The sequence below is a fragment of the Giraffa tippelskirchi genome, chromosome 2, assembly GCF_054371585.1.
Source record: "Giraffa tippelskirchi isolate mGirTip1 chromosome 2, T2T-mGirTip1v1.2.pri, whole genome shotgun sequence".
NCBI classification, from domain to species: Eukaryota; Metazoa; Chordata; class Mammalia; order Artiodactyla; family Giraffidae; genus Giraffa; species Giraffa tippelskirchi.
Genome location: NC_137276.1, coordinates 14,147,518 through 14,171,094, shown reverse-complemented (window position 1 = coordinate 14,171,094; position 23,577 = coordinate 14,147,518). Strand labels below are relative to the sequence as shown.

At 47.6% G+C, this 23,577-nt stretch overlaps 1 protein-coding gene across 1 annotated transcript in view; it reads left to right on the top strand.

Annotated features, from left to right (window-relative positions):
- SLC18A2 (solute carrier family 18 member A2) overlaps positions 1 to 23,577 on the top strand; it is a 40,573-nt gene that overhangs the window by 146 nt on the left and 16,850 nt on the right. The window contains exons 2-10 of the mRNA XM_081573468.1: positions 222 to 514; positions 2,141 to 2,492; positions 11,904 to 11,962; positions 12,263 to 12,346; positions 12,639 to 12,731; positions 13,657 to 13,746; positions 13,856 to 13,899; positions 13,969 to 14,029; positions 17,307 to 17,402. Of these exons, the coding sequence (XP_081429594.1) occupies positions 394 to 514; positions 2,141 to 2,492; positions 11,904 to 11,962; positions 12,263 to 12,346; positions 12,639 to 12,731; positions 13,657 to 13,746; positions 13,856 to 13,899; positions 13,969 to 14,029; positions 17,307 to 17,402 (1,000 nt within the window). The 5' untranslated portion in view covers positions 222 to 393. The remainder of the gene's footprint in view (positions 1 to 221; positions 515 to 2,140; positions 2,493 to 11,903; positions 11,963 to 12,262; positions 12,347 to 12,638; positions 12,732 to 13,656; positions 13,747 to 13,855; positions 13,900 to 13,968; positions 14,030 to 17,306; positions 17,403 to 23,577) is intronic.

Sequence of the window (23,577 nt, the reverse complement as noted above, 5' to 3'; positions counted from 1 at the left end):
AACCCCCGGAGGCGCCACGCGCGGGGTTCCGAGGGGTCCCGGGAAAGCCGAGGTGCAGGACGCATGGTGCGCGGGGTCCGCGCGGCCCTTTCCGAGCGCGCAGGGGGTGAAGTGGGCGCGGGCGGCGGAGAGCCGGGCGTCGCGGGGGATCGCGCCCCGACGGCGCTCGCGGGCGTTATTACCCGGGAGTGCAAGTGCCGGTGAGAACGCGCTTGCCGCAGGTGAGCCGAGGGTGGGACGCCGGGGACCGTCTGGCGCCGCCGTGTGCGCGCCGCTCTCCGAGCGCCCCTCCGGCAGGCCGGGTCGGGCGAAGTCCAAGCCCCGGGGTCGGGGAACCGGCGGCCCCGCACGTCCCCTGACCGCGCGCCGCGCCCGCAGCCGAGCCCTGAAGCCATGGCCCTGAGCGAGCTGGCGCTGCTCCGCTGGCTGCAGGAGAGCCGGCACTCGCGGAAGCTCATCCTATTCATCGTGTTCCTCGCGCTGCTGCTAGACAACATGCTGCTCACGGTCGTGGGTAAGTACGGACAGGGCGTCCCAGTCCCCGGGCGCGCCCGGCTTACCCCAGCGCGGTGCGGGCAGGTTGGCTAGAATATGTTTTGCAAAAAGACGTTCCCGGCCGGAGACTGCCTCGCTTAGGCTAGTGGCCGCGTTTGCGGCTTCGGTTTCCTGATGGTCTGGTCAAAAAACTGTGACATCAGATAAAACCCAGAACTTATGTTTCCTCCTGATAATTTCCTGCTTCCCCTTGTCACTTTCAACGCGATAAAAAACTTTTTAAAAAAATAGTCTATGAAGGAAGAGCAATTTCCAGGATTCAGAATCATGTTATAATAATTATTACGTCCCCCGAAAAAGGTGGGTTAATAATGTGGTCTGTCACCTAAAGGAACAGGTCAGCATACCTCCCTCCATAGAAGGAAGGGACATTTAAATGTAGCGACTCCACAGATGACTTGACATGGACACATGTCAGGACTCCTATCAAGAGCAGTTTTAACTGTTGGTTTTCATCTTTTTTGCTGTAATAGATTTTTGAACAGCTACATAATTGACATCCAGGTCTCTTAATTAGCCCCATGAATAACAGGTTTGGCAAGCATATTTTCCTGAAAAATATCCCAGTTTTTAATGAATAAAAAATAAATTTTTAAAGGGTCATTTCCCTTGTCTCTGTTTAAGGTTCTTTCTCTGGACAGTTTTCAGAGCATCAGAGAGTCAGGTTTTCACTTCCAGGAATATGGGAGCTTTGGGGCTCATCCCAGTAGAGTAACAAGGGCCTGGGTCCTCCTTTGTCTTGAATCCTCTGTTATACACATGCCCAAAGCTTCGATTATATCAGCTTTCTTTTCCTTTATGGAAGTCTCAGGAAGTCTTGAATTTGCCAAGTTGTATGAAACATTGCTGCTTCGCCCTCAAGTAATAGAAAGATAAAGTGAGCCTGGGGCAGAATTTCCGAATTATTACTTCCTGCAGGTTAATTTTTTTTTTCTAAGATGCATAATGAAATTTAGGTTTCTGTTTTCCTGATTCATCCACTTAAAGGTCTTTCTAGCCTCTTTCTGAGAAGCCCTGGTTGACCCCAGGTCAGCACTGACTAGATTTCAGATCGCATCTTGCTTTCCTTTCCTAAAATATTCCTATGAAGGAGCCCTGTAAGAAGCACGGGGAGCTTTGGGGCTGGTCAGGTCTGCTGTCCCTGAGAGCTCTCACACCCTCTGGGGCTTTATTCTCAGAGCTTGTTGTTGTTTAGCTGCTCAGTCGTGTCCGACTCTTTGCAGCCCCTTGAATTGCAGCCCCTTGAATTGCAGCCCCTTGAATTGCAGCCCCTTGAACTGCAGCCTGCCAGCCTTCCCTGTCTTTCACCATGTCCTGGAATTTGCTAAAACTGAAGTCCATTGAGTCAGTGATGCCGTCTAAGCATCTCATCCTCTGTCACCCCTTTCTCCTTCTGCCCTCAGTCTTTCCCGGAGCTAACTAAACAACATGAAAGTGTTCAGTGTCGGTGCAGAGGTTCCCTTTCCTGAGGCAGACATGCCACTTCTCTGGGTCTCATTTAGCATTTGACAGGACCACGGTTTTGCTGGCTCTGGTCCCAGGGAGGCTTTCTGTGTGATCACCGTTGTCCTGCTCTTGTCCGCAGTCCCCATCATCCCGAGTTACTTGTACAGCATTGAGCATGAGAAAGATGCTCCAGAAATCCAGACCACCAAGCCTGGGCTCACAGCCTCCGCCTCCGGCGGCTTCCTGAATATCTTCTCCTATTACGACAACTCCACCATGGTCACCGGGAACAGCACCGACCACTTTCTGGGGGCGCTGGCGCACGAGGCCACCACGCAGCGCATGGTCACTAACGCGTCCTCGGCCCCTTCCGACTGTCCCAGTGAAGACAAAGACCTCCTGAATGAGAATGTGCAGGTCGGCCTGCTGTTTGCCTCGAAAGCCACTGTCCAGCTCCTCACCAACCCGTTCATAGGACTGTTGACCAACAGGTGGGTTATATTGTTTCGGTCAAGGAGCTAAATATTCATATTGTTCCAGATCATTTTGTTTCTCATTCATTGATCAGAGTCTGGAGATCCAATGCTGGAGGGAAAATCCAGCCTCTTTCACTTTACGTTTCCATCCTGAGTCAGTCGTGATTTCCAGTTTGGTGCTCCTTTCCATTGCCACCGTGGCCGTCATTGTGGGATTGTATGTACCACGTGGCTTTCTCTTCTCTTCCACCTCTGATCATGGACTTCCCAATAGACAGCCGAAGTGGTTTCCTTCAGGGCTGGCGTGGTCAAGGCTCGTGTGGATGGCCAGGTGGGGAACGTGGCATGTGATCCATAGTCCTGCTGATAGAGGAAGCAGCTCACTGACCCCGAGGCCCTGGGCAGTGGACCTTCCCCTGCCACCTACTGAGCTGTGTCCACGTGCACACAACGACGAGAATTTTTTTTCCCAGATAATTCAAGCTGCCCACAGGAGCTTTATGTTAATCCGGATGTTCTGGAGTCTTTTGAGACCCAGTTATTCTGAATAATGGTTCACATTTCCATTGTTGGTGGCCATCCAGCTAGTATTTGTTCTCCTACAGCTGAGGTGGTCCAGCTCTGCCCAGGACTTGGGGGCTGCAAGCACAGGACAGGGGGCTTGCAAAAGAGGGGAGGAGGTGTCTGTTGCAAAGAGTGGGAGATGGTAGAGTGAGCAGTGGTGGTGGGCTCCCATCTAAACAGTGTGACCCCAAGAGCAGAGATGTGAAAAATGGTGGAGGGGGGCAGTGCCCAGAGTCCTACCTGTGAAGCAGACTTAGAAGCACAAAGACAAGGACTAGAGGTGGGGAAGAGAGCAAAAGAGGGGTCCAGAGAACTGAGGACGGCAGGTCTGGGGGGACTGGGTGGGACTGGGCTATGAGAAGCCCCACATGCTGGATGACAGAGGAGTAGGAGTTTGTTGCAGGAGCACTTGGGAGCCACTAGAGGTTCCAAAGCCAAGTTGAAGAGTCAGGGGAAGTGAAAAGTCAAAGTGTTAGCCACTCGGATGTGTCCAACTCTTTGCAACCCCATGGACTGTAGCCCACCACGCTCCTCTGGGAAATCCCATGAGGATGTCCCAGAGGAGAATACTGGAGTGGGTTGCCATTTCCTCCTCCAAGGCCCGGCCTTTTATTAACATCTTATTAATCATTTCAAAATGGTGACAATAGAGAGGGGCCCTGTGTGGCTGAGAGTGCGGCCAACTCTGGAGGGTTGGGGGCTCTATGAGGCGACGAGGCCTGGGGTGGTGGCAGGGGCTCAAAGCGGGCACGGCAGGCCTGCCTTCCTCCACACAAGCGGTCCTCTGATACAAAGATTTCTGGTAGGGTACCCATGGTGAGTCAGATGGAAGCATGTTTTCTACCTCTGCGATGTGATTTTCTGGACTGGGTGGTGCCATTGAATCCATTTTAACCATCCCAGGCCACATCCAGCCTCCAGGCTGTGTGGCAGTGTTATCAGGCTGCTGCATAAAATGCTAAGCAAATGAATGCAGGATGCTGGGCCGACTGGGAGCCCACCAAGAGGCACCATTATTAAGGTGGCGTTCAGCAGTTCTTCTATTCTTCAGGAGGAAAACCAAGCAGACCTCCGTGGTTACAGGGTTTTCTTTCTTTTCTCATGCCTAAGAGCGCTCCTTAAAATGCATCTGGTATAATTACAGAAAACAGCTCCGGGTTTTGTATTCTGAGAAAGCAAACAGCTCAAATACTACATGGGAAAATTGAGGACATTATTGTAATAACACCTTGCCAATCACTTGGGCATGACTGTCACTAGCTGTACAGCGCAATACTTAGAAACTTGGCGGAAATGATGTGAGTGTTCCAATCTTCCAAATGTAAATGGCAAATGAAAAGCTTAAAAAAAAATCCCATTCTTGTTTCTAATGCTTTGCTTATGCCAAGGGGCAGGAGCTTGTTTAAAACCAGTGATACCTTTGCCCTATTAAATACTCCAAATGCTTTGACATTACAGCTACCAGCGGTAAAGAATCTGCCTGCAATGCAGGAGCCACAGGAGATGCAGGTTTGAACCCTGGGTTGGGAAGATCCTGTGGAAGAGGGCATGGCAACCCACTCCAGTATTCTTGCCTGGAGAATCCTATGGACAGAGGAGCCTGGCAGTCTTACAGTCCATGGGGTTGCAAAGAGTTGGATGGGACTTAACATACATGCATGCAAGGCTTGTGTTTGGGCCTCCTAAAAAAAATTATCTTCCAAGAGAAAACTAATTTCCTTTAGTGACCTGTGACCTGTGAAATTTAGTCTATTTGTATGGTGGAACTTGTCAAGAACAAAATTTTCCTCCCTAGCTGATTTCTCCCAGCTCTCCAGCAAATTTCAAAATAATCTTCATCTTCTAGCACTGCCTTGTAATGTGGAAATGGAAACAAATTTTAATATCAATGCAGGCAGGCAAAACAATTGAACAAACTCTGTTGTCCCTCAACATGATCATGATAAGTAATGTTTTCTAATATTTTCCAAGCCCAGTAGATATGAATTTGGGGACTTGCAGCATTTCTGGGCACTCTGCGGCTCTGCTCAAAGAAGTGATAAATATATTTCCGTTTACAGACTCTTCCCTTGTGAGCCATTGCAAATAGCCTTTTGATGTGATTTGTGCCAATCACATCCGCAATTACCAACAAGATGTGTGACTCACATTTTCAGGGTTGTAAAGAACTGAGTTTAAAATAGCATTTTACACTTGGTTAATATGTTTCTGATTAAAGAGTAGTTAAAACATGAAGCATCAGATCTTGAAGAGGCTTGAGCAAAAGCTTTTGGGGCTGTCTTAGTATTTTTATAGTAGTGGTCCCCAACCTTTTTGGCACCAGGAACTGGTTTTGTGGAAGACAGTTTTTCCATGGGTCGGGGGTAGGAGGTGCTTTGGCGATGATTCAATGGCATTACATTTATTGTGCACTTTATTTCTGTTATTATTATGTCAGCTCCAGCTCAGATCACCAGGCATTAGATCCTGAAGGTACGGACCCCTGGTTTAGAGCCAAAGGGGTTTGCCACTCACAAGGATAGGATTCCTCAGTGACTCAGTGGAATGAAATTGCAACCACTCCAGTATTCTTGCCTGTGAAATCCCACGGACAGAGGAGCCTGGCTAACTATAGTCCATGGGGTCACCAAACAATCAGACACAACTTAGTGACTAAACAACAACTCAAGAGGAGAAAGCATTTGTCCAGACTCTGGCTGATGTCTTCCTCTCTTCTGGTTCTTTCCACCAGCTTACTGTTAACCCAGTTTGTACCTTTAGTTACGGAATATAAATAATATAGGTAAATAATATAGGTAAAATCAGCCCTTTTTGGCATCTACTTGGGCTCTCCCTGGGTACATCAGGCTGAATGAGGAAAAGTCCAAACATTGAGTTGTTGGATGCTATTTTTATTCAGTGGGAGGGAGTTTAGGAAAAATCAGCCTGATATGACGGATCTCGATCCTCCCCCACCTCCCTGGCCCTAGAAAAATACCTTTTTCCATCCTGCGATGCACGCTGGCCCAGTCTCCCGGTGTCTCTGCAGTGCTTCTGACAGTGGGGAAAAAAGAGACCTCTTGCATCTCCAGAGATGTAGTGGGGAGCTCCCTAGAGACGGGCTGCTTGGAGCCACTCATTTCTAAAGCTTCTTGCTATAAGCAGCACCCACTCTGAAATGAGACTCCCAACGTCACACCCATCATAACCCGTTGAACCCCGTGTTACAATCCAGCGCCCCATTGTTTGTGGTCACGATGCTGCCGTGTGAGTGGCTTTTGTGAGTGGGTGACAACAGGAGGCAGCCTCCTGTCTTTTGTTTTAAATATTGGGTAAGATCTCATGTCAAACCATGAAAATAAAATATGATGATTCTTGGGAAGTATTTAAGTGCTCATTTGGCTGCTGGATGGTACAAGTAATTCTCGTTTCACTTCCTCTGTAGGTAGTATATTTTCACTGAGTAATCTGTGACCAGATAGGGAACAAAGGACCTTTTGACTATGGTGAGGGTGGTGATCACAGGTCCAGTAACACACTTTCCAAAGCCTATGGGTGTGTGTCTTGACTTGATTGCCATCTTTGAGGCTTGTGGGACTTCTCTTCTAATTCCAATTTAACTGTTCATTTCATGATTGCACTTGTGAGTGAAATGGAGTAGAAGGACTTATACGAGGAATAGCTGTTGTCATTTGGCCCAGTAAGTGGATTTTAGAGGTACACACACATAAAAAGCTTGTTCCAGGGAGATAAACAATGTGAAAACCACCTTTACATTTCTCTCTTCTGTAAGTCAGGTTAAAAGCATGGCACTATGGTCTTCACTTGCTTAACATAAGGCTTACATAGTAGTTGTATCTTTAGACCCAAGATATTCCAAATGAACCCAACGGCTTGGGAAAGGGTTAACTCCAGGGACAGGGGGTGGGGAAAGATTCCTCCTCAGCTTGTCCGTTGTCTCAGTGGTCTGCTTTTTATCAAACCAGCGTCAGTGGCTTAATTTATTTCCATAGTTACCTAGTATATTTGAAAGCCAGTTATTCTTCCTCACAAATCTTAGCTCACATCTGAACGACAGGGAGAAAGCCGCAGGGCATGAAATCCCCACCAAATCAACTGTGTGTTTTTGTGGTTTTTTCTCTAGCTTCAGGCAGTGGGTCTGAAGTGGGTTCTGTAGGAATAAGCAGTGACCTTTTCAAAAAGTGTCTCCACGGACAGGGAAACCAGCCATTCTGGAAAGGGATCTCCCATCATAGACGTCGTGAGGATAGAGAGAGTGTGACAGAGTCTTTGCTTTGAAATCAGAACAAGCTGGCCATGGATTTGGGTCCTTCCCATGGGAGCAAAGCCCTCACATGATCTGTGCATCAAGGAACACCCCAGGGAGGAAGAAATTCAAGGCTCATGTAGCTCACTCCACACACCTAATAACTGAAAGAGACAGACCCAGGGGCTAAACCTAAGGATTTTCTTTTATTTTTGAAACGGTTGACCACAAGATTCCAAGTCCTGTTGGACTTTTTGTGACCCCATGGACTGTAGCCGGCTAGGCTCCTCTGTCCGTGGCATTTCTAAGACAAGAATACTGGAGTGGGTTGCCATTCCCTTCTCCAGGGGCTCTTCCCACTGCAAGGATGTAACCTGTGTTTCCTGCATACCGCTGAGGCACTAGTAAATGTAAAATACCTTTCTGTTTACTGCTGTTGACTGTTTAGGAGTGTGTTGAGATAATTGAAAAGGGAGATGTCACCTCTTGTCTCATCTGGTGGCAGTTTGTTCCCTTCTCTGTCCCCTATTCTGCGTCCTTGCTTTTGTCACTTACCCAGAAGAGGCAACCGAGGCAGATCTTAGCAAGCCTGGGACAAGAGCTTACGTTAATCTCTGTGGTAAAGATAAACTAGTTCATAGCATCAGAGAGCAAGTATTGATTGCCAGTGATAATTTAGGAACGTAATAGGGTTTCTCCACTGATTGTGTATGGGTACATAATGCATATAACTTTTATTGCTTTGCACTGTCTTCTAGGATTCAAATATACGATTTTTATTCTTATTCCAATTGGATTAACTGCTCCCTGATGCCCTGTGGAGATGACTGTGGGCCAGGATGACTCACGAGGGGGTGATAATGGGATGCTTGGGTAAAGGTTTGCCGCATCTGACATGGCTCGGCTCAGTAACACTTTAATGAGATGGCATTGAATTGTGGCAGGTGGCCAAATCAGACATTTATGACTAATGTCAATTGAGGTTCTGACCATTTAGGAGACATCGTGGGGAGGCAGAAAGGACAGTGGCCATCTGCCCACCACTCAGTGACCCTGGGGCCTTGGGCAGCTGTCCTGAGGCAGATGTTCAGGGGGACAGGGCAGTCTGAAGGTGGAGAGCCAGGAGCTGCCCACTGGGCTGGATTTGCCTTGGGGCTGAGCTCCAGAGAAGGATGCTGCCCAGCACTTGCCACTGGGCAGCCCTGCCAGTGGCTTGGCCAGTGTCGAAAGCATAGGGCACACGAGTCTGGTAGTGAGAAGGAAGCACCAGGATCCCAGTCTTACCCAAAGCGACTGGCTTGCTCTGCAGTTGTGGCTGAGTCACAGGCTCCACCTTTGAACCTTGACTTTCTCATCCGAGATGGGGGTTTGGACTGGCCTGCCTTCGAGTTTCCTTCTAGCTTTGCCATTTGGTTTTCCAGTCATGTTTTATTAAAATCCCAAAGCAATTGAGAAACACAACAGTAGCTACTGCATTTTTAGAGAAAAACACAACACCTAGTCTTGGTTAAAAGAATTGTCCGTAAGTGTGCATCCTTGTGGGTATCAAGCCACCTGGCCACTGTGGACCCACATTCCACGCACCCTGTGTGAACCTCTGCTCATGCGCCTGGTGTCCCCACCAAAGTATATACTGCAGGACCTGGCCTCGTCAACACTCAAGATTATGCCCTCTGCCCTGAATTTGGGGCAAGTTACTTAAATCTCTTGAGCCTCCATGTGGCCATCTGAAAATAGGGTTGGAGCTAGCTATCACATGGAATTGTGACAATCACAGGTGATTCTGCATGCTTATCATCTCTGGGAGTGCTGGAGCCTCCTGGTAAGAAGGCGCTCACTCCAGCTGTGTCCTGCCAGGTGACCTTGGTCAGTGGCCAGACTGTAGACTGGATGTAATATTACTGGTATTCCAATAGCTTTGACTTAAGTCAGTGGTTTTCCAAGTTGGATGTTGAAAGGGATAAAAAGCCTCTGTTAATTCCAGGGCAATTGTGTGTTTGTTCTTCTCCCAGACATGCAATGTTGTTGTTCAGTTGCTCAGTCGTGTCTGATTATTTGTGACCCCGTGGACTGCAAGCACCAGGCTTCCCTGTCCTTCGCCAGCTCCAGGAGTTTGCTCAAGCTCATGTCCATTGAGTCGGTGATGCCATCCAACCATCTCATCCTCTGTCGTCCCCTTCTCCTCCTGCCCTCAATTTTTCCACCATCAGGGTCTTTTCAAGTGAGTCAACTTTTTGCACCAGGTGCCAAAGTATTGGTGCTTCACCTTCAGCATCAGTCCTTCCAATGAACATTCAAGGTTGATTTCCTTTGGGATTGACTGGCTTGATCTCTCTGCAGTCCAGGGAACTCTCAAAAGTCTTCTCCAGCACCACAGTTCAAAAGCATCAATTCTTTGGCGCTCAGCCTTCTTTATGGACATGCAATAGTTGCTGAGAAAATAAACTGCCTGTGACTTCTCTCTGAGCCTCCTGGAAGTTTCCGTCATCAGTTTCCATCAGTGCCACGTTGGATCTGGTGTTGTGAGCAGGTGTCTTTTGCCTGCAGGAGTAAGAGCACAGAGCAGTCAGCTCAGGGCTGGTGGAGACGAGCAGCTGTCATTTGATGGCATCCGAACTGCAGGAGGAGAAGGGGACGACAGAGGACGTGATGGCTGGATGGCATCACCGACTTGATGGACATGAGTTTGGGTAGACTCTGGGAGTTGGTGATGGACAGGGAGGCCCGACGTGTTGCGGTTCATGGGGTCGCAAAGTGTCGGACATGACTGAGCAACTGAACTGAACAACTGAACTGCAGTTCAGCACCTTGATATCTTTCCTAGTTCATCTGATTGGCTTCAAAGCCTGCTTTGTGAGTTACAAGCCCACTTCAGGTCACAGTAGAGGAGTCTTTGCATCGGTTTGTGGGGTAGTGACTGCCTGAGAATGCAATGATTTTATGATGCTATTTGTTTCCTGGATGCACATGAAGCAGTTAAAAAATTATTTAAGTGAGACCAGAACTTTTAGAACGTTCTGTTCAAAACCACATATGCCTTTTGGCTACCTGGGGAGGTTAGTAAAGTAAGTCTGCAAGGAGAAGGACTGGATGGAATGGCCCTGAATGGAATTAGCCCTAGGACATCAGACAAGTCAATTTTTCATACCTCATCTGTAACATGGGGAAGTGGTCCATCTGCTCTTATCACATCAGGGAGCTCATGGGTGGAAGTGCTTGGAGAATGGAGTATAACCTTCAGTGAAGGTAGTGTTATGATTTTTTATTCCAACCTTGGGTAGAAGAGCCCTCCCAGGCTGTGTGACTGGGACTCAGGGCTCCTTGTTCCTCGTTGGGTTTCTCTCCAGGGTCTGGAGTGTCTGGATCTGGTGGAAGATGAGGACTGGAGATGCTCAGGGCTATTCCGGGCTGTGACACAGATCTCCTCTAGGGCTGTAGCTCAGCCAGTCTTGGCCCCTGATTTTTTCTGCTTTTTTCCTGGAAGAAAGGAGGCCAGGGGGCAGGAAACTGCTTCACTCTCATATGCCATCTATATGACAGGGACCAACCTGCTTGCTTAATCTGCAGAAATGGGTAGGGAAAACAGAAAGAGAATGAGGGATGAAGCAAAATTATGAAGCACTTTTCATATTCTGGGTGCCATGGTAGCAATTTAATAGCCATGTCTCATTTCATACCCATTCCACCTCCCAGGTAGTACCTGTGGTAAAGAACCCACCCGCCAGTGCAGGAGACATAAGAGACGTGGATTCACTCCCTGGGTCGGGAAGATCCCCTAGAGAAGGGAATGGCAACCCACTCCAGTATTCTTGCCTGGAGAATCCCATGGACAGAGGAGCCTGGTGGGCTACAGTCCATGGGGTTGCAAAGAGTTGGACATGACTGAAGGGACTTAGTGTTCCACCTCTGGGAAGTAGGTGGTGGTGGTCTCTCTTTGGGCCTGGGGGGAGATCTACTTGAGTTAAATGGCAAGGCCAGGTGTCCAGCCAAGGGTGTGATACCCAGATGTTGAGGTCTCCCTACCTCTCCTGTCTGTCTGATGGCAGACCCCTGTGCAGACAGTGGTCTTATGGAGCAATTAGGATGTTGAAATTTTTGCACAGAAAACAAGGCCTGTCTTTCTTAGCTAGCCTTATCAGGGTCAAGGTGAAGATAGATTTGGAAATGTCCTCGCTTCCTGATGCCTCTTAGATATAGTGCAATTGTGTCTGCTGCCCATGGAATCTCTTGATGACCTTTTACTAGAATCATTTGATTGCAGCTGTCCCTCTGGGGAAGCTCTCGCCAAGACTATAATTAAAGAAAGTTTTACAAAATGCTGGAAACGGGGGCTGTGTGTTTGAAAGTGTTCTGGGTTACTTGCCAAGATTTTATTAACATTTATGCCAGAGAAATTTCCCCTCAGAGTGGCAGTCCCTAAATGTATTCACGTTCCAAGACAGTCAAACACCAAAAGGTCACGGAGGAAGCACCAACTATATGAATTTTTAGAAAAGTTGACCAGACGCTTATCCACCTGATCCCGAAGGCTAATAGGAGAAACTCAATAGAAAGGCTTAAAAAAAAAAAAAAATACGGAGCAGTCACTAGGTTCTCTCTGTGGTTCTGTTTTGCAGAATCGGCTACCCAATTCCCATGTTCACGGGGTTCTGCATCATGTTTATCTCAACAGTTAGTAAGTGTCTGACGTTTGCCTTCCGAGTGTGGGTCACCAGGTGGGCTCTGACCACCACCAGCTGGGAATTGAGAACACAACCGGGATGGGGGCGGGGGTAGGTATGTTGTCAACAACTGCAGAAAGGAGTGAGGGTCTTTAGGGTGGGTGAGGTCTTCGGGGAGCCAAAGTATGATGTGGTTAATCCAGAAGTATCCCCATTTGGTTAAGGGAAGCCTTCAGAAGGGTCCTGTTTGAGCATATTTGGTCAACATGCCAGCCGGGTCTACACTGACCGTGGCCTGGCCACTCTCTCCGCAGTGTTTGCCTTCTCCCGCAGCTACGCCTTCCTGCTGATCGCCAGGTCCCTGCAGGGCATCGGCTCCTCCTGCTCGTCTGTAGCTGGTAGGTGTGGAACCGACTAAATCCGTGCCCCAGGGGACTTTGGTCTGTGGGAGGACCATGGGCATTGCCTTGGCTGGCCACCCTTTACAGAATGAGCTGGAATAATTCAGGCAATCGAGGTAACGGTGGTGGTGGGTGGTGTGTTTTTGGATGTTGCTTGACCTTATTGTTTTGGTGGTCTGGCTGGTGTGGGAAGACCACAGTCTGGGCTGGGGATGGGCGGGGTTTTGAGTCATAAAGATAATTCTGTTGCTTCCAGAGCTTGGCTGTCACCGTTTCTTTCCCTGTTTAGGGATGGGCATGCTGGCCAGCGTGTACACAGATGACGAGGAGAGAGGCAATGCCATGGGGATCGCCCTGGGAGGCCTGGCCATGGGGGTCCTAGGTGGGTGAGGGCCCCCGTGGAGGGAAGGGTCTATCCTGCGTTGGACATGAGCTCCCTTTCACTCTGCTGTCCTTTGCTTCCTCCCTGCTTTCATGGAGTCTTTGAAAAATGGTGGGACATGTCCTGAGCTGGGCAGTCCTGGGCTCCCCAGTCCTCTCTCTCCGATCCAGATGTAAACGAGTCTTGAACAGGAGGCTCTGCCAAGGTCCCTGCCCTAGGACATTCTCTGAGTTTCCATCCCGCCTGAGGACCTTCCCACTTTCTGAGCCTGCCTCCCCGACTTGCCCTGGCTGAACTCCCAGTCCAGGAATAAGCCCCTTCCCTGACAGATCCAGGTCATCTGCCTTCTCTGTACATTCCTGACCTTCGTCTGGGAGCCCACAGTCCCTCCCTGTCCGCTGCTTCGTAAGGACCCTGCCGTCCTCCCCGGCCCGTTTTCCTATGCACGTCTGTGCCTGGGTCTTATTTCTCTCTGACCTTTGCTTGTGGGGTTTCTCTCATAGGCTCTTGCCCATGTCTCAGGCGTAAAACCACTTAGAGGAGTTGCCAGGGTGGTTTAACACTCCTGAACAGAATATAGGGTGGTCCTTTCACATACTGTCTGGAACCAAGTAGAGGGGCTTCCCAGGTGATGCTCACGGTAAAGAATCTACCTGCCAATGCAGGAGACGCAGGAGAGGAGGGTTTGCTCTCTGGGTCGGGAAGATCACTTGGAGTAGGAAATGACAACCCACTCCTGTATCCTTGCCTGGGAAATCCCATGGACAGAGGAGCCTGGTGGGCTACAGTCCATGGGGTCACAAAGAGTCGGACATGACTGAGCGACAGCACGCACAAAGGGAGAAGCACAAAGAAGAGGGTTCTGGTCGAGAGGGTGGTCGGCGGTCCTGGACCTGGCTCCAGCCCCGCTCTGTCTTCCTCGCAGTGGGCCCCCCCTTTGGGAGTGTGCTGTACGAGTTTGTGGGGAAGACAGCTCCGTTCCTGGTCTTGGCGGCCCTGGTGCTCTTGGATGGAGGTGAGTGAGTGAGTCCCCTGGGACCCCTGGCTGTGATCTCGGGGACCTCGGGCTCAGCATCCTTGTGGGCAGGTGCTCAGGGCCACGCCTCTTCTTTTTCCTCCCGTAGCTATTCAGCTCTTGGTGCTCCAGCCATCCCGGGTGCAGCCAGAGGTGAGCAGCAGGGCCGGGTGGGCACTGTGGTGGCCGCGCGGCCTCTTCTAACCCCTGTTTTCCCGACAGAGCCAGAAGGGGACACCACTCACCACGCTGCTGAGGGACCCGTACATCCTTATCGCTGCAGGTGGGGCTCCCCCGGCACCCCGGCGCTTCCCCGCCAAGCGGGTGGGGGTGGGTGGCGAGGAACAGTGTTGGTTTTGCTGCTGCAAATGTTGGGCTGTAGAAAAACTTAAAAGGCATAAAGAGGTCACACATCAGAAGAAATGTTTTTCTTCTGTTGTTGATTTCTGACGCAGCCAAGCTCCTTTGTTGTTTTGCATTTGGGGCAAAGCTGTCTGAGTCACAAAGATACCCTCCATGGAGGATTATTTGGGGCCAAGCTTGTTTGCTGTGTTTGTGCCAGCGGGCATCACTGTTTGGCCTTGAACTTCCGGAATGGGTCCATGGGCTCCCTGCAGGCATCTTAGGTGGGTGGTCTGATTTCACCTAGGCATCTGTGAATGCAGACCGACAGCAGGGCACTGGAGGGCAAAGGGGCGCCCCCTTTCTGCAGAGGGTATCCTGTGCAGCGGCCGGAAGACATCGTTTGTGTTCTTAGCAGAGATGGGCCTGGGGTGCCGTGGCTCTTGCGGGGGGATAATGGGCTGTATCCATCCAAGTGACCATCCTCCCAGGACCATTCCTGTGACCCAGGCCTGGAACTGCCTCGTGAGGGACCAGTTTTATGCGGCCTGGGCCTGGACACAGGGGTCAGCAGCAGCCCTTGAGGTCAGGGGAGCTGTGCAGTATGGGTTTCCTCCCATTAGGGTTAGGTGTGTCTAAGCAGGGGTCAAAGACATGGGGGCCGACTTTTTTTTAATATTTAAAAATTTTTATTGGAGTATAGTTGCTTTATAGTGTTGTATTAGTTTTTGCTGTGTAACAAAGCAAATCAGTTAAATGTATATATATATGTGTGTGTGTGTGTATATATATATATGTATATATATACATGTATATATGTGTGTGTGTGTGTGTATATATATATATATATATATATATATATATATATATATATATATATCCCCCTCCTTTTTTGAAGCAGGCTTGGCAACCCACTCCAGTATTCTTGCCTGGAGAATCCCCATGGGCAGAGGAACCTGGTGGGCTACAGTCCATGGGGTCACAAAAATTCAAACGTGACTGGGCGACTAATCACAGCCCTCCTTTTTTGGATTTAGGCCATCACAGAGCATTGAGTAGAGTTCCCTGTGGTATACAGTAGGTTCTCCTTAGTTATCTATTTTATACATAGTATCAGTAATGTATATATGTCCGTGTGGAATCTGAAAAAGTTGGTACAGAGGATCTTATTTACAAAGCAGAAATAGAAACACAGATGTAGAGAATGAACGTTTGGTTACTAAGGGGGAGAGGAGCGGGTGGGCTGGATTGCGAGATTGGGGTTGACCTGTATACCCAGGCTGGTTTTGTTAAGCCATCTGCCACTGGGTATGGTTCAGGCAGCACGCATGTGACTCTGGTGTAGACCTTGTCTGTCATACCCGTTGACCAAAGGGTGGTAAGCCTAGTGTGGTGACTGCCTCCTGGAGGGGGCCCTCTGTGTGCCCCCTGCAAGACACAGGGAACATTCTAGAGCTGGGATTCCCCTGGAGCCCTGGCTGTCCCAGCTGGGGGTGAGGACATGTGTGGTGAGAGGTGGGGGCCCAGAGACGAGACCCTGCACCTTGGGGCAGATGTGTGGGCAGGTGTTGCTGCCTGTGACCTTCCTGCCCCTGCCTCTCTCTGACCTCTTCTGTCTTGTCACTACCTCCACGCACCACCCCCCGCCCCCCACCTTGGAGGAAGTACTGAGACCCAGCCAGCACTCAGTGTCAGGCCATCACAGGTCCAGGCAGCCTGGCCAGGGGGAGGGGCTAGTTGGGAGCCCAGTGTGTCTCATTTGTTAGTGTATGGAGGTGACTGAGTGATGACACGGAGAGGTCAATTCTACTGAAGGAAGATTTTGTTAGTTGCATTTCCGAAGAAAAGGGAGCATGCCACACTGCTCAGGGCCGCATGGGGAACTGGCTTGGTCAGGAGGCAGAAAGGGGCTGGGGAAAGCCCAGGCCAGATCCTGGGGGCTTCTATGTGAATATCAGGGCAGAGTAAGCAGCTTAGGGTTGGCTAGTTTCAGTAAGAAGGCAATGGCACCCCACTCCAGTACTCTTGCCTGGAAAATCCCAGGGACGGAGGAGCCTGGAAGGCTGCAGTCCGAGGGGTCGCTAGGAGTCGGACACAACTGAGCGACTTCACTTTCACTTTTCACTTTCATGCATTGGAGAAGGAAATGGCAACCCACTCCAGTGTTCTTGCCTGGAGAATCCCAGGGACAGCGGAGCCTGATGGGCTTCCATCTATGGGATCGCACAGAGTTGGACATGACTGAAGCGACTTAGCAGCAGTTTCAGCAATCCCAGTCTGGGTGCTCTCCCCAGTTCTCTGGGTGAATTTAGGGTGGGGAGGGGGTACTGGTGTCATGGGTCAGAGCTGATAAAGAGGGACCTCAGAGTATGGGCTCTGGATCACAGGGGAGACATGAACAACCCTGATTTGTTAGTTTGGCTCTATAGTTAATGTCAAATAGACAAATACAGAATCTAAGGAAACACAAAATAGGTGACTGAAGCTAGTCCAGCCATTTCAATATCATTTTTATGTTCTGTCTTTAAATGTTACAAAGAATGAAAAAAAAATCTTTCTTCTTCTGTAAGCACCTTAATTATGGTTGCACAATGTTCTTGGAATCAGAAGTCTAGAAGATTAGAGGATTCACAGCGCACAGCACAGGAAGCTCTCAGAATAACAGGGGACAGCAGTGTGTGTGTGTGTTTTTTCCGAGAAAAAATGTTCTGCATTTACAAAGGGTTCTGGTTAACTCAGTGATGATGGATATTTACCCTATAGGTATAGTTGTTTAAAAAGAAAAATCCCTCACCAGCACATTTGCACTAAGTGCACTGGAATTTCAAGCAACCATCATTAGAAATATCTGTGTGATTGCACAAAGTATAGGAGCCTCAGGTTGCCTGAGTCTGTGTATGATCAGTCTGAGCTGCCGAGCGGCCTCAAGCAAGTTACTTCCCTAATAAATTGGGAAGTTTAAACCTAGTGATCTCTCAGCCTTTCTCCAGTCCCAAACTTTATGACTCTGAGATGCTAGTTGTTTTAAGTAATAATACTTAAAAGAAACAACCCTCCCCACCATCCCCTTGACCTGTTATTCTTAGAAAAGTGGAAGTTCTGGGCATCTGAGCTGATTGTTCTGGCTGTGGGCACATGGGATTTAGCTGTGTTTGGAAGTGGTAGAGGACACTGGAGACCCCAAAGAGAAGGACACTAACCTTCTTCCTCCCTTAAAGGGTCCATCTGCTTCGCAAACATGGGGATTGCCATGCTGGAGCCGGCCCTGCCCATCTGGATGATGGAGACCATGTGTTCCCACAAGTGGCAGCTAGGTAAGACTGGGCTGGGCACTTCTGATTCCAGAACTGTTGTCCCCAGGGTAGGTCTCATTATTGTAGCCCTGCTGAGCTGCTGGTGGCAGGATGACAAAACGATTGTTTCTGTTTGACACTTAAGGGGATCAGTGCTTAGGACAGCAAAGAGCTTTGGGGTTTCTTTCAGCTCCAGTTTTTGCGTCATGCATGATAGAGGTGCAGTTAATACAAAGAGCAGAAATGAGAGAGAAAAAATGCATTCAGTATTTCCTCGTGTTTCTGAAGCTGAACTATTGTGTTAAATATATGTGGACAGCAATCAAATTTATGGAAAAGAGAATAACAAGAAACTTAGTTTTATTTTTCAAAGGGGCTTCCCTGGTAGCTCAGTGGTAAAGAATCCACTTGCAGTGCAGGAGATGCGAGTTTGGTCCCTTAGTCAGGAAGATCCTCTGGAGAAGGAAATGGCAAACCACTCTTGTATCTTGCCTGGGAAATCCCGTGGACAGAGGAGCCTGGTGGGCTATAGTCCAGGGGGCTGCTAAAGAGTCAGACACGACTTAGCAACTAAACAATTTTTTAAAAAATTGAAGCGTAGTTGATTTACACTGTTGTGTTAGTTTCTGATGTACAGCAAAGTGATTCAGTTACGCGTGCATGCGTGCTCAGTTCCTCAGTCGTGTTTGACTCTTTGCGACTCTGCAAACTGTAGCCTACCAGGCTCCTCTGTCCTTAGAGTTTTCCAGGCAAATTTCCTCCTCCAGATCTTTCCGACCCAGGGATCAAACCTGAGTCTCTTGTGTCTCCTGTATAGGCAGACAGATTCTTTACCATTGTGCCTCCTAGGAAGGCCCAAGCATAAATATACATATTCTTTTGCATTATGGTTTATTACAAGATATTGAATATAGTTCTCTGTGCTGTAGAGTAGGCCCTTGTTGTTTATTTATTTCGTATGTAGTAATTTGTATCTTCTAATACCAAACTCCTAATTTATCCCTCCCCTACCTTCCCTGTTTGATAACTATGTATTTTGTCTTCCATGTCTGAGTCTGTTTCTGTTTCCCAAATAAGTTCATTTGTGTCAGATTTTAGATTCCACATATAAGTGATATCATATGCTCTTTGTCTTTCTCTGAGTTAATTCTCTTAGTATGATAATCTCTAGGTCCATACATGTTGCTGCAAATGGCATTATTTCATTCTTTTTGTGGCTGAGTAGTATTCCATTTTATATATATACCATATCATCTTTATCCATTACAAACTTAGTTTTTAAGAGGATGAATATTTTAGAGTATTTTTTATTTATAGAGTAGTTCATGATTGTTGGTGGCTTTCCTGGTAAGTCAGCTGGTAAAGAATCCGCCTGCGATGCAGGAGTCCTGGGTTCGATCCCTGGAGAAGGGAACGGCTATCCACTCCAGTATTCTGGCCTGGAGAATTCCATGGACTGTAGAGCCCATGGGCTCGCAAATAGTCAGACATGACTAAGAGACTTTCACTTTCGCTTTCATGCTTATTGTTCAAAACCAAAGTACAGGGAATGCAGAAGTAAAAATTTTTTAAACATCTCATATGCATCTTTCCCCTTCTCCCAGCCCAGTCCTCTGTGACATTCACTGTCAACAATTTTGTGTCTTTTCTGGTTCTGTGCCATCTGTGTGAGATGCTTGAAAACCCAACCCATGTGTAATCTTGTCATTTACATCACTGTGTGACCTCTTGTTTTTTCATGTTTCTCTGTCAGAATGGGTAGATTTACTTTTCACAGTTAAATTTTAATTTTTATCAAAATTACACATGTACATAATTTTAAGTAAAATATTATACAAGTCATAGTGAAAAGACAGCAGTCTTTTCTCAATGCCTTCTCGTCTCCAATCCCTTCCTCAAATTTTGTTCACCCTCAACACTTTTAGTTGTTTCTTCTGCTAATTCTTTTATGTCTCTCAAGAACGTGTACACCCTTATTTTTTGATTTTCCAATTTCTGACTTGTCCACCAGCTTCCTAATATAATAGATGAAGTTTTAATGCCATTATTGCTCTACCTGAGACTATCAAACAAACAACTCACATGTTTTCTCATCCTCTGTTCTCCTAAAACAATTGTATAACAGGTTTTGTTTACGTTGGCATTCAGTGTTGACATTACTGTGACTGTGTAAATATTGTTAAAAGATGAGCTGTATGGAGTTCTGTGATTATTTCCTTTGTTTGTGTGTGTGTGTGTGGAATCTAGTTCCCCAACCAGGAATTGAACCCAGGCCCTCTGCAGTGGAAGCGCAGAGTCTTAACTACTAGACCATCTGTAGTTTCTTTCCCTTTTACAAACTGCTTGTTTTTCCTGGAGGTAGTGATTGCTGTCTCTCCATTTCCTTAGTTTCCTATGTAGCATTTGGGAATATATCCCTCAAACTCTCCTGCAGAGATGAGAGACCCTCTAAATACAGCCAAGTGCATCCACAGACCTAGCCTTTCTGTGTTTGTGGACATCTGTTCCACGTCATTCTGTTCTCCTGATCCGGCCTAGACGTGTTCTCCACACCATCCTGAGACTTTTCTCCTCTAATATCTGGGCATCTTCTTTGCCTCTCTTCTGTTTTTGTACCCTCCTCTCCTGCATTCGTCTCTTTGGTTTACATTCTCATTATGCTGGAACACATCCTCCAGCAGCTTCCTGAGGGGAGAATGCATGGCAGGTAAAAGTTCTCTGGGATCCTGCATACCTGAAAGTGTCTTTATAGAGGAGGACATGGCACCCCACTCCAGTGTTCTTGCCTGGAGAATCCCATGGACAGAGGAGCCTGGTGGGCTACAGTCCACAGGGTTGCAAAGAGTCGGTCATGACTAAAGCAACTTAGCACACACACATGCATCCGTACCTCAATTTTATCCTTAGTTTGATTGACTTAGGTATATAATTCTTGGTTGTTTGGGTATATAATTCTTGGTTGGAAATGCTTTTCCTTCAGAATCTTAAAAAAAATTTTTTTTGACTGCGTTGTGTGGCATGTGGGATCTTAGTTCCCCAACCAGGGATCAAACCCATGCTCCCTGCCTTGGAAGCATGGAGCCCTAACCACTTGACCACCAGGGAAGTCCTCCTTCAGAGTTTTGAGGCCACTGCCCTGTTGTCTTCTGGCAGCCAGGGTCGCTGTCGAGGAGGCCAGTGTCCTCATTCCCCGTCTTCTGTAGGAGCTTGAAGGGTTTTCTGTTTGTCTCTAGGTTTTGAGCATCCGTGATGGTGACTGACAGGAGTCTTTGTTTTCCTCTACTCTGCTGGCCACTAGCATGGGCAGCCTCCTCACGTGGGAAACCCCTTCTTTCAGTGCTGGGAAACCTTTTTATATTATTTCTTTAATCCTACCCCTCTTCCATTTTCTCTCTGCTCTTTTCTGGTGCTCTGGTTGGTCAGATGTTGGACCCTACATCTTATACTTTAATTTCTTATCTTGCCTTTCCTGTTTCCAATGATTTCTTCACCTTCATCCTCTAAACTCTGTTGAGCTTTTATAATTGGTGTCACATGTCATACCTTTGAAGAGTCCTTTCATATTTTCTCTGAGTGGTTTTGTGTATGTGTTGGGGGGGTGGTGATGGGGTTGTTGAAAGAATATCTTCTTACTATTTAGAAGGAAGACTCTCTTCACTTCCTGTTTCGGCCTCCTGTGTCATTATCTGGGGTCTTTGAACATCTTCAGTTCAGTTTCTCTCAAGAAACTGCCTCCTGCCAGGTGAACCACTGAGGACGGGGCAGGTGAAGGGGCGGTCCAACCAATCTTAAAATAACCCTCTTTCTGGTCGACAGCCTCTACTCTCAGCCTTACGTTCACAGCACCTGGAGCCTTCAGCTCCTGAACTTCCTGGGTTCTGAGGTACAAAGGTCTCACTGCTTCTGCCCAATCTGTGTGCAAGTGGAAGGTTCCAGTGCTTTCTGCCATGTCCCACACTTTTCTCCCTCTGCTTGATCCTCCCTCTCGCTGCCTTTTGCCTTTTCATTTTGTCTCTCCTTGAGCAGAGAGGGGAGGGTCTATAGTTTTCTTTTATTCCTTTACTACAATTTAAGTGGAATTTAGAAAATCCTGTAGGAATTCAGTCTGCCCTATTTAACTGGATCTGGCTTCCAAGGTGGCTCAATAGTAAAGAATCTGCCTGTAATGCAGGAAATGCAGGTTCGATCCCTGGGTCAGGAAGATCTCCTGGAGAAGGAAATGGCAACCCACTTCAGTATTCTTGCCAAGAGAATTCCACGGACAGAGGAGCCTGCTGGGCTACTGTCCAGGGGGTCGCAAAAGAGTCAGGAATGACTTGGCAACTAAACAACATCGTTCCTTTTTTAAATTTAAATATTTATTTATTTATTTGGCTGAGCAGGATCTTTAGTTGTGGTGTGCGAACACTTAGTTGCTACAGGTGGAATCTAGATCCCTGACTAGGGATCAAACCTGGGCCCCCTGCATTGGGAGTGTGCAGTCTCAGCCACTGGACCACCAGGGAAGTCCCCATCACTCTTTCTAGTGATTTCCTTCTGTTCTGTGTTATGATTATACCATACATTTTCTACCTATCCTTAGCTGGACATTTGGTTTTGTTCTAGTTTTTGCCATTAGAAACCACAATGCAGTGAAATATCCTTTCCATGTATTTCTACTCAGGTTTGAAAGTACCTATGTCTATAGGGCAAATTCCTAAACTTAAATTGTGTTTTGATATTTGGTGGCCTTGCATTAAAACATGTGTTATCAGCCTTTCCCCATTGAGTGTGAGTGTGTGTGAGAAAGGGGGTCTCATATTGATTCATTTCTGCTTTGTGAGCAAAATTGAGCACCTTTTCATAGGTTTATTATCCATATTTATTCCCTTTACTGTGAATTTCTGGTTAATATCCTTTGCCCATTTTTTCTATTGTTTCATCCTTTTTAAAAATGTTGTGTTCTTTGTATGTTCAGATATTAATCTTTATCAGATGTTTTGCAAATATTGCACTTTGTTGTATGTCTTTTGATTTGTTTTCAGGTTTTTTGTTTTTTCCTTTTTGCCACTGGAACATTTAAAATGCCCTCAGTCAGATTTAGCAGGCTTCTCCATCATTTCAAGTCAGGTTCAGGAAGGCCTTTCCTATGTCAAAATTATTGTTTCACTGAGTTTCTTTCAATAAATGTATGAGTTGCTTTTTTTTTTTTCTCATTTAATTCTTGTTTTTTACACAGAATTCATTTTGCTGTAAAAGAGTGTGATGGGGACCTGGTGTTATTATTGTTTTCTTTATAGCCAGCCAGCCCTACAGCCAGGCGCCCCTGGAGTCCATCTGATATTTCCCATGTCCAACTTGCTGGAAATGACCGTTTCATTCTCGGGTCTGTTTCTGGGTTTCTCTCTTGTGTTCCATTTGTCTGCCTGTATCCCCTTGTCATTACCTTACTATTTAATTACAGCAGCCTGAGAATCCTGCTTAACATCTGAAAGACTAGTCCTTGCACGTACACATTTCTTTAAGAATTTATCAGTTGTCCTTCCTAGAGGTTTAGATTCTTTTCACAGTTCTTTCACGTTAAATACTGACATCTTCAGATGGAGCCTCTCAGTTCTGAATAAGCACACATTTTTAGAGCCTCCTCAACCTTCTCTGGTAGCTCAGCTGGTAAAAAATCTGCTTGCAATGCAGGAGATCCCAGTTCAATTCCTGGGTTGGGAAGACCCCCCCTGGAGCAGGGATAGGCTACCCACTCCAGTATTCTTGGTCTTCCCTGGTGACTCAGCTGGTAAAGAATCTGCCTGCAATGCGGGAGGCCTGGGTTTGATCCCTGGGTCAGGAAGATCCCCTGGAGGAGGGCATGGCAACCCACTCCAGTATTCTGGCCTGGAGAATCCCCATGGGCAGAGGAGCCTGGCAGGCACAGTCCATGGGGTAGCAAAGAGTCAGACACGACTGAGTGACTGAGCACAGCACAGCACTGCCTTCCTCAGGTGAGCTTGCATGCCCCTTGCAGAGGCGTCTTCTCAAATGCTGCCCTCTGGTTGGGGCTGGTCCCTTATCTTCCAGACTTATTCCAGTTGGCCTGGCCTGGGGACTAGTGCTTTGGGGGTCTGCACTGAATTTCTGTGTTCTTTCATTTAAAAAATCCTTCATTAAAAAGTCCCAAATGGCTGGAAGCTGGGCTGGATGTGGAGGGACTGCTAAAGGTGTG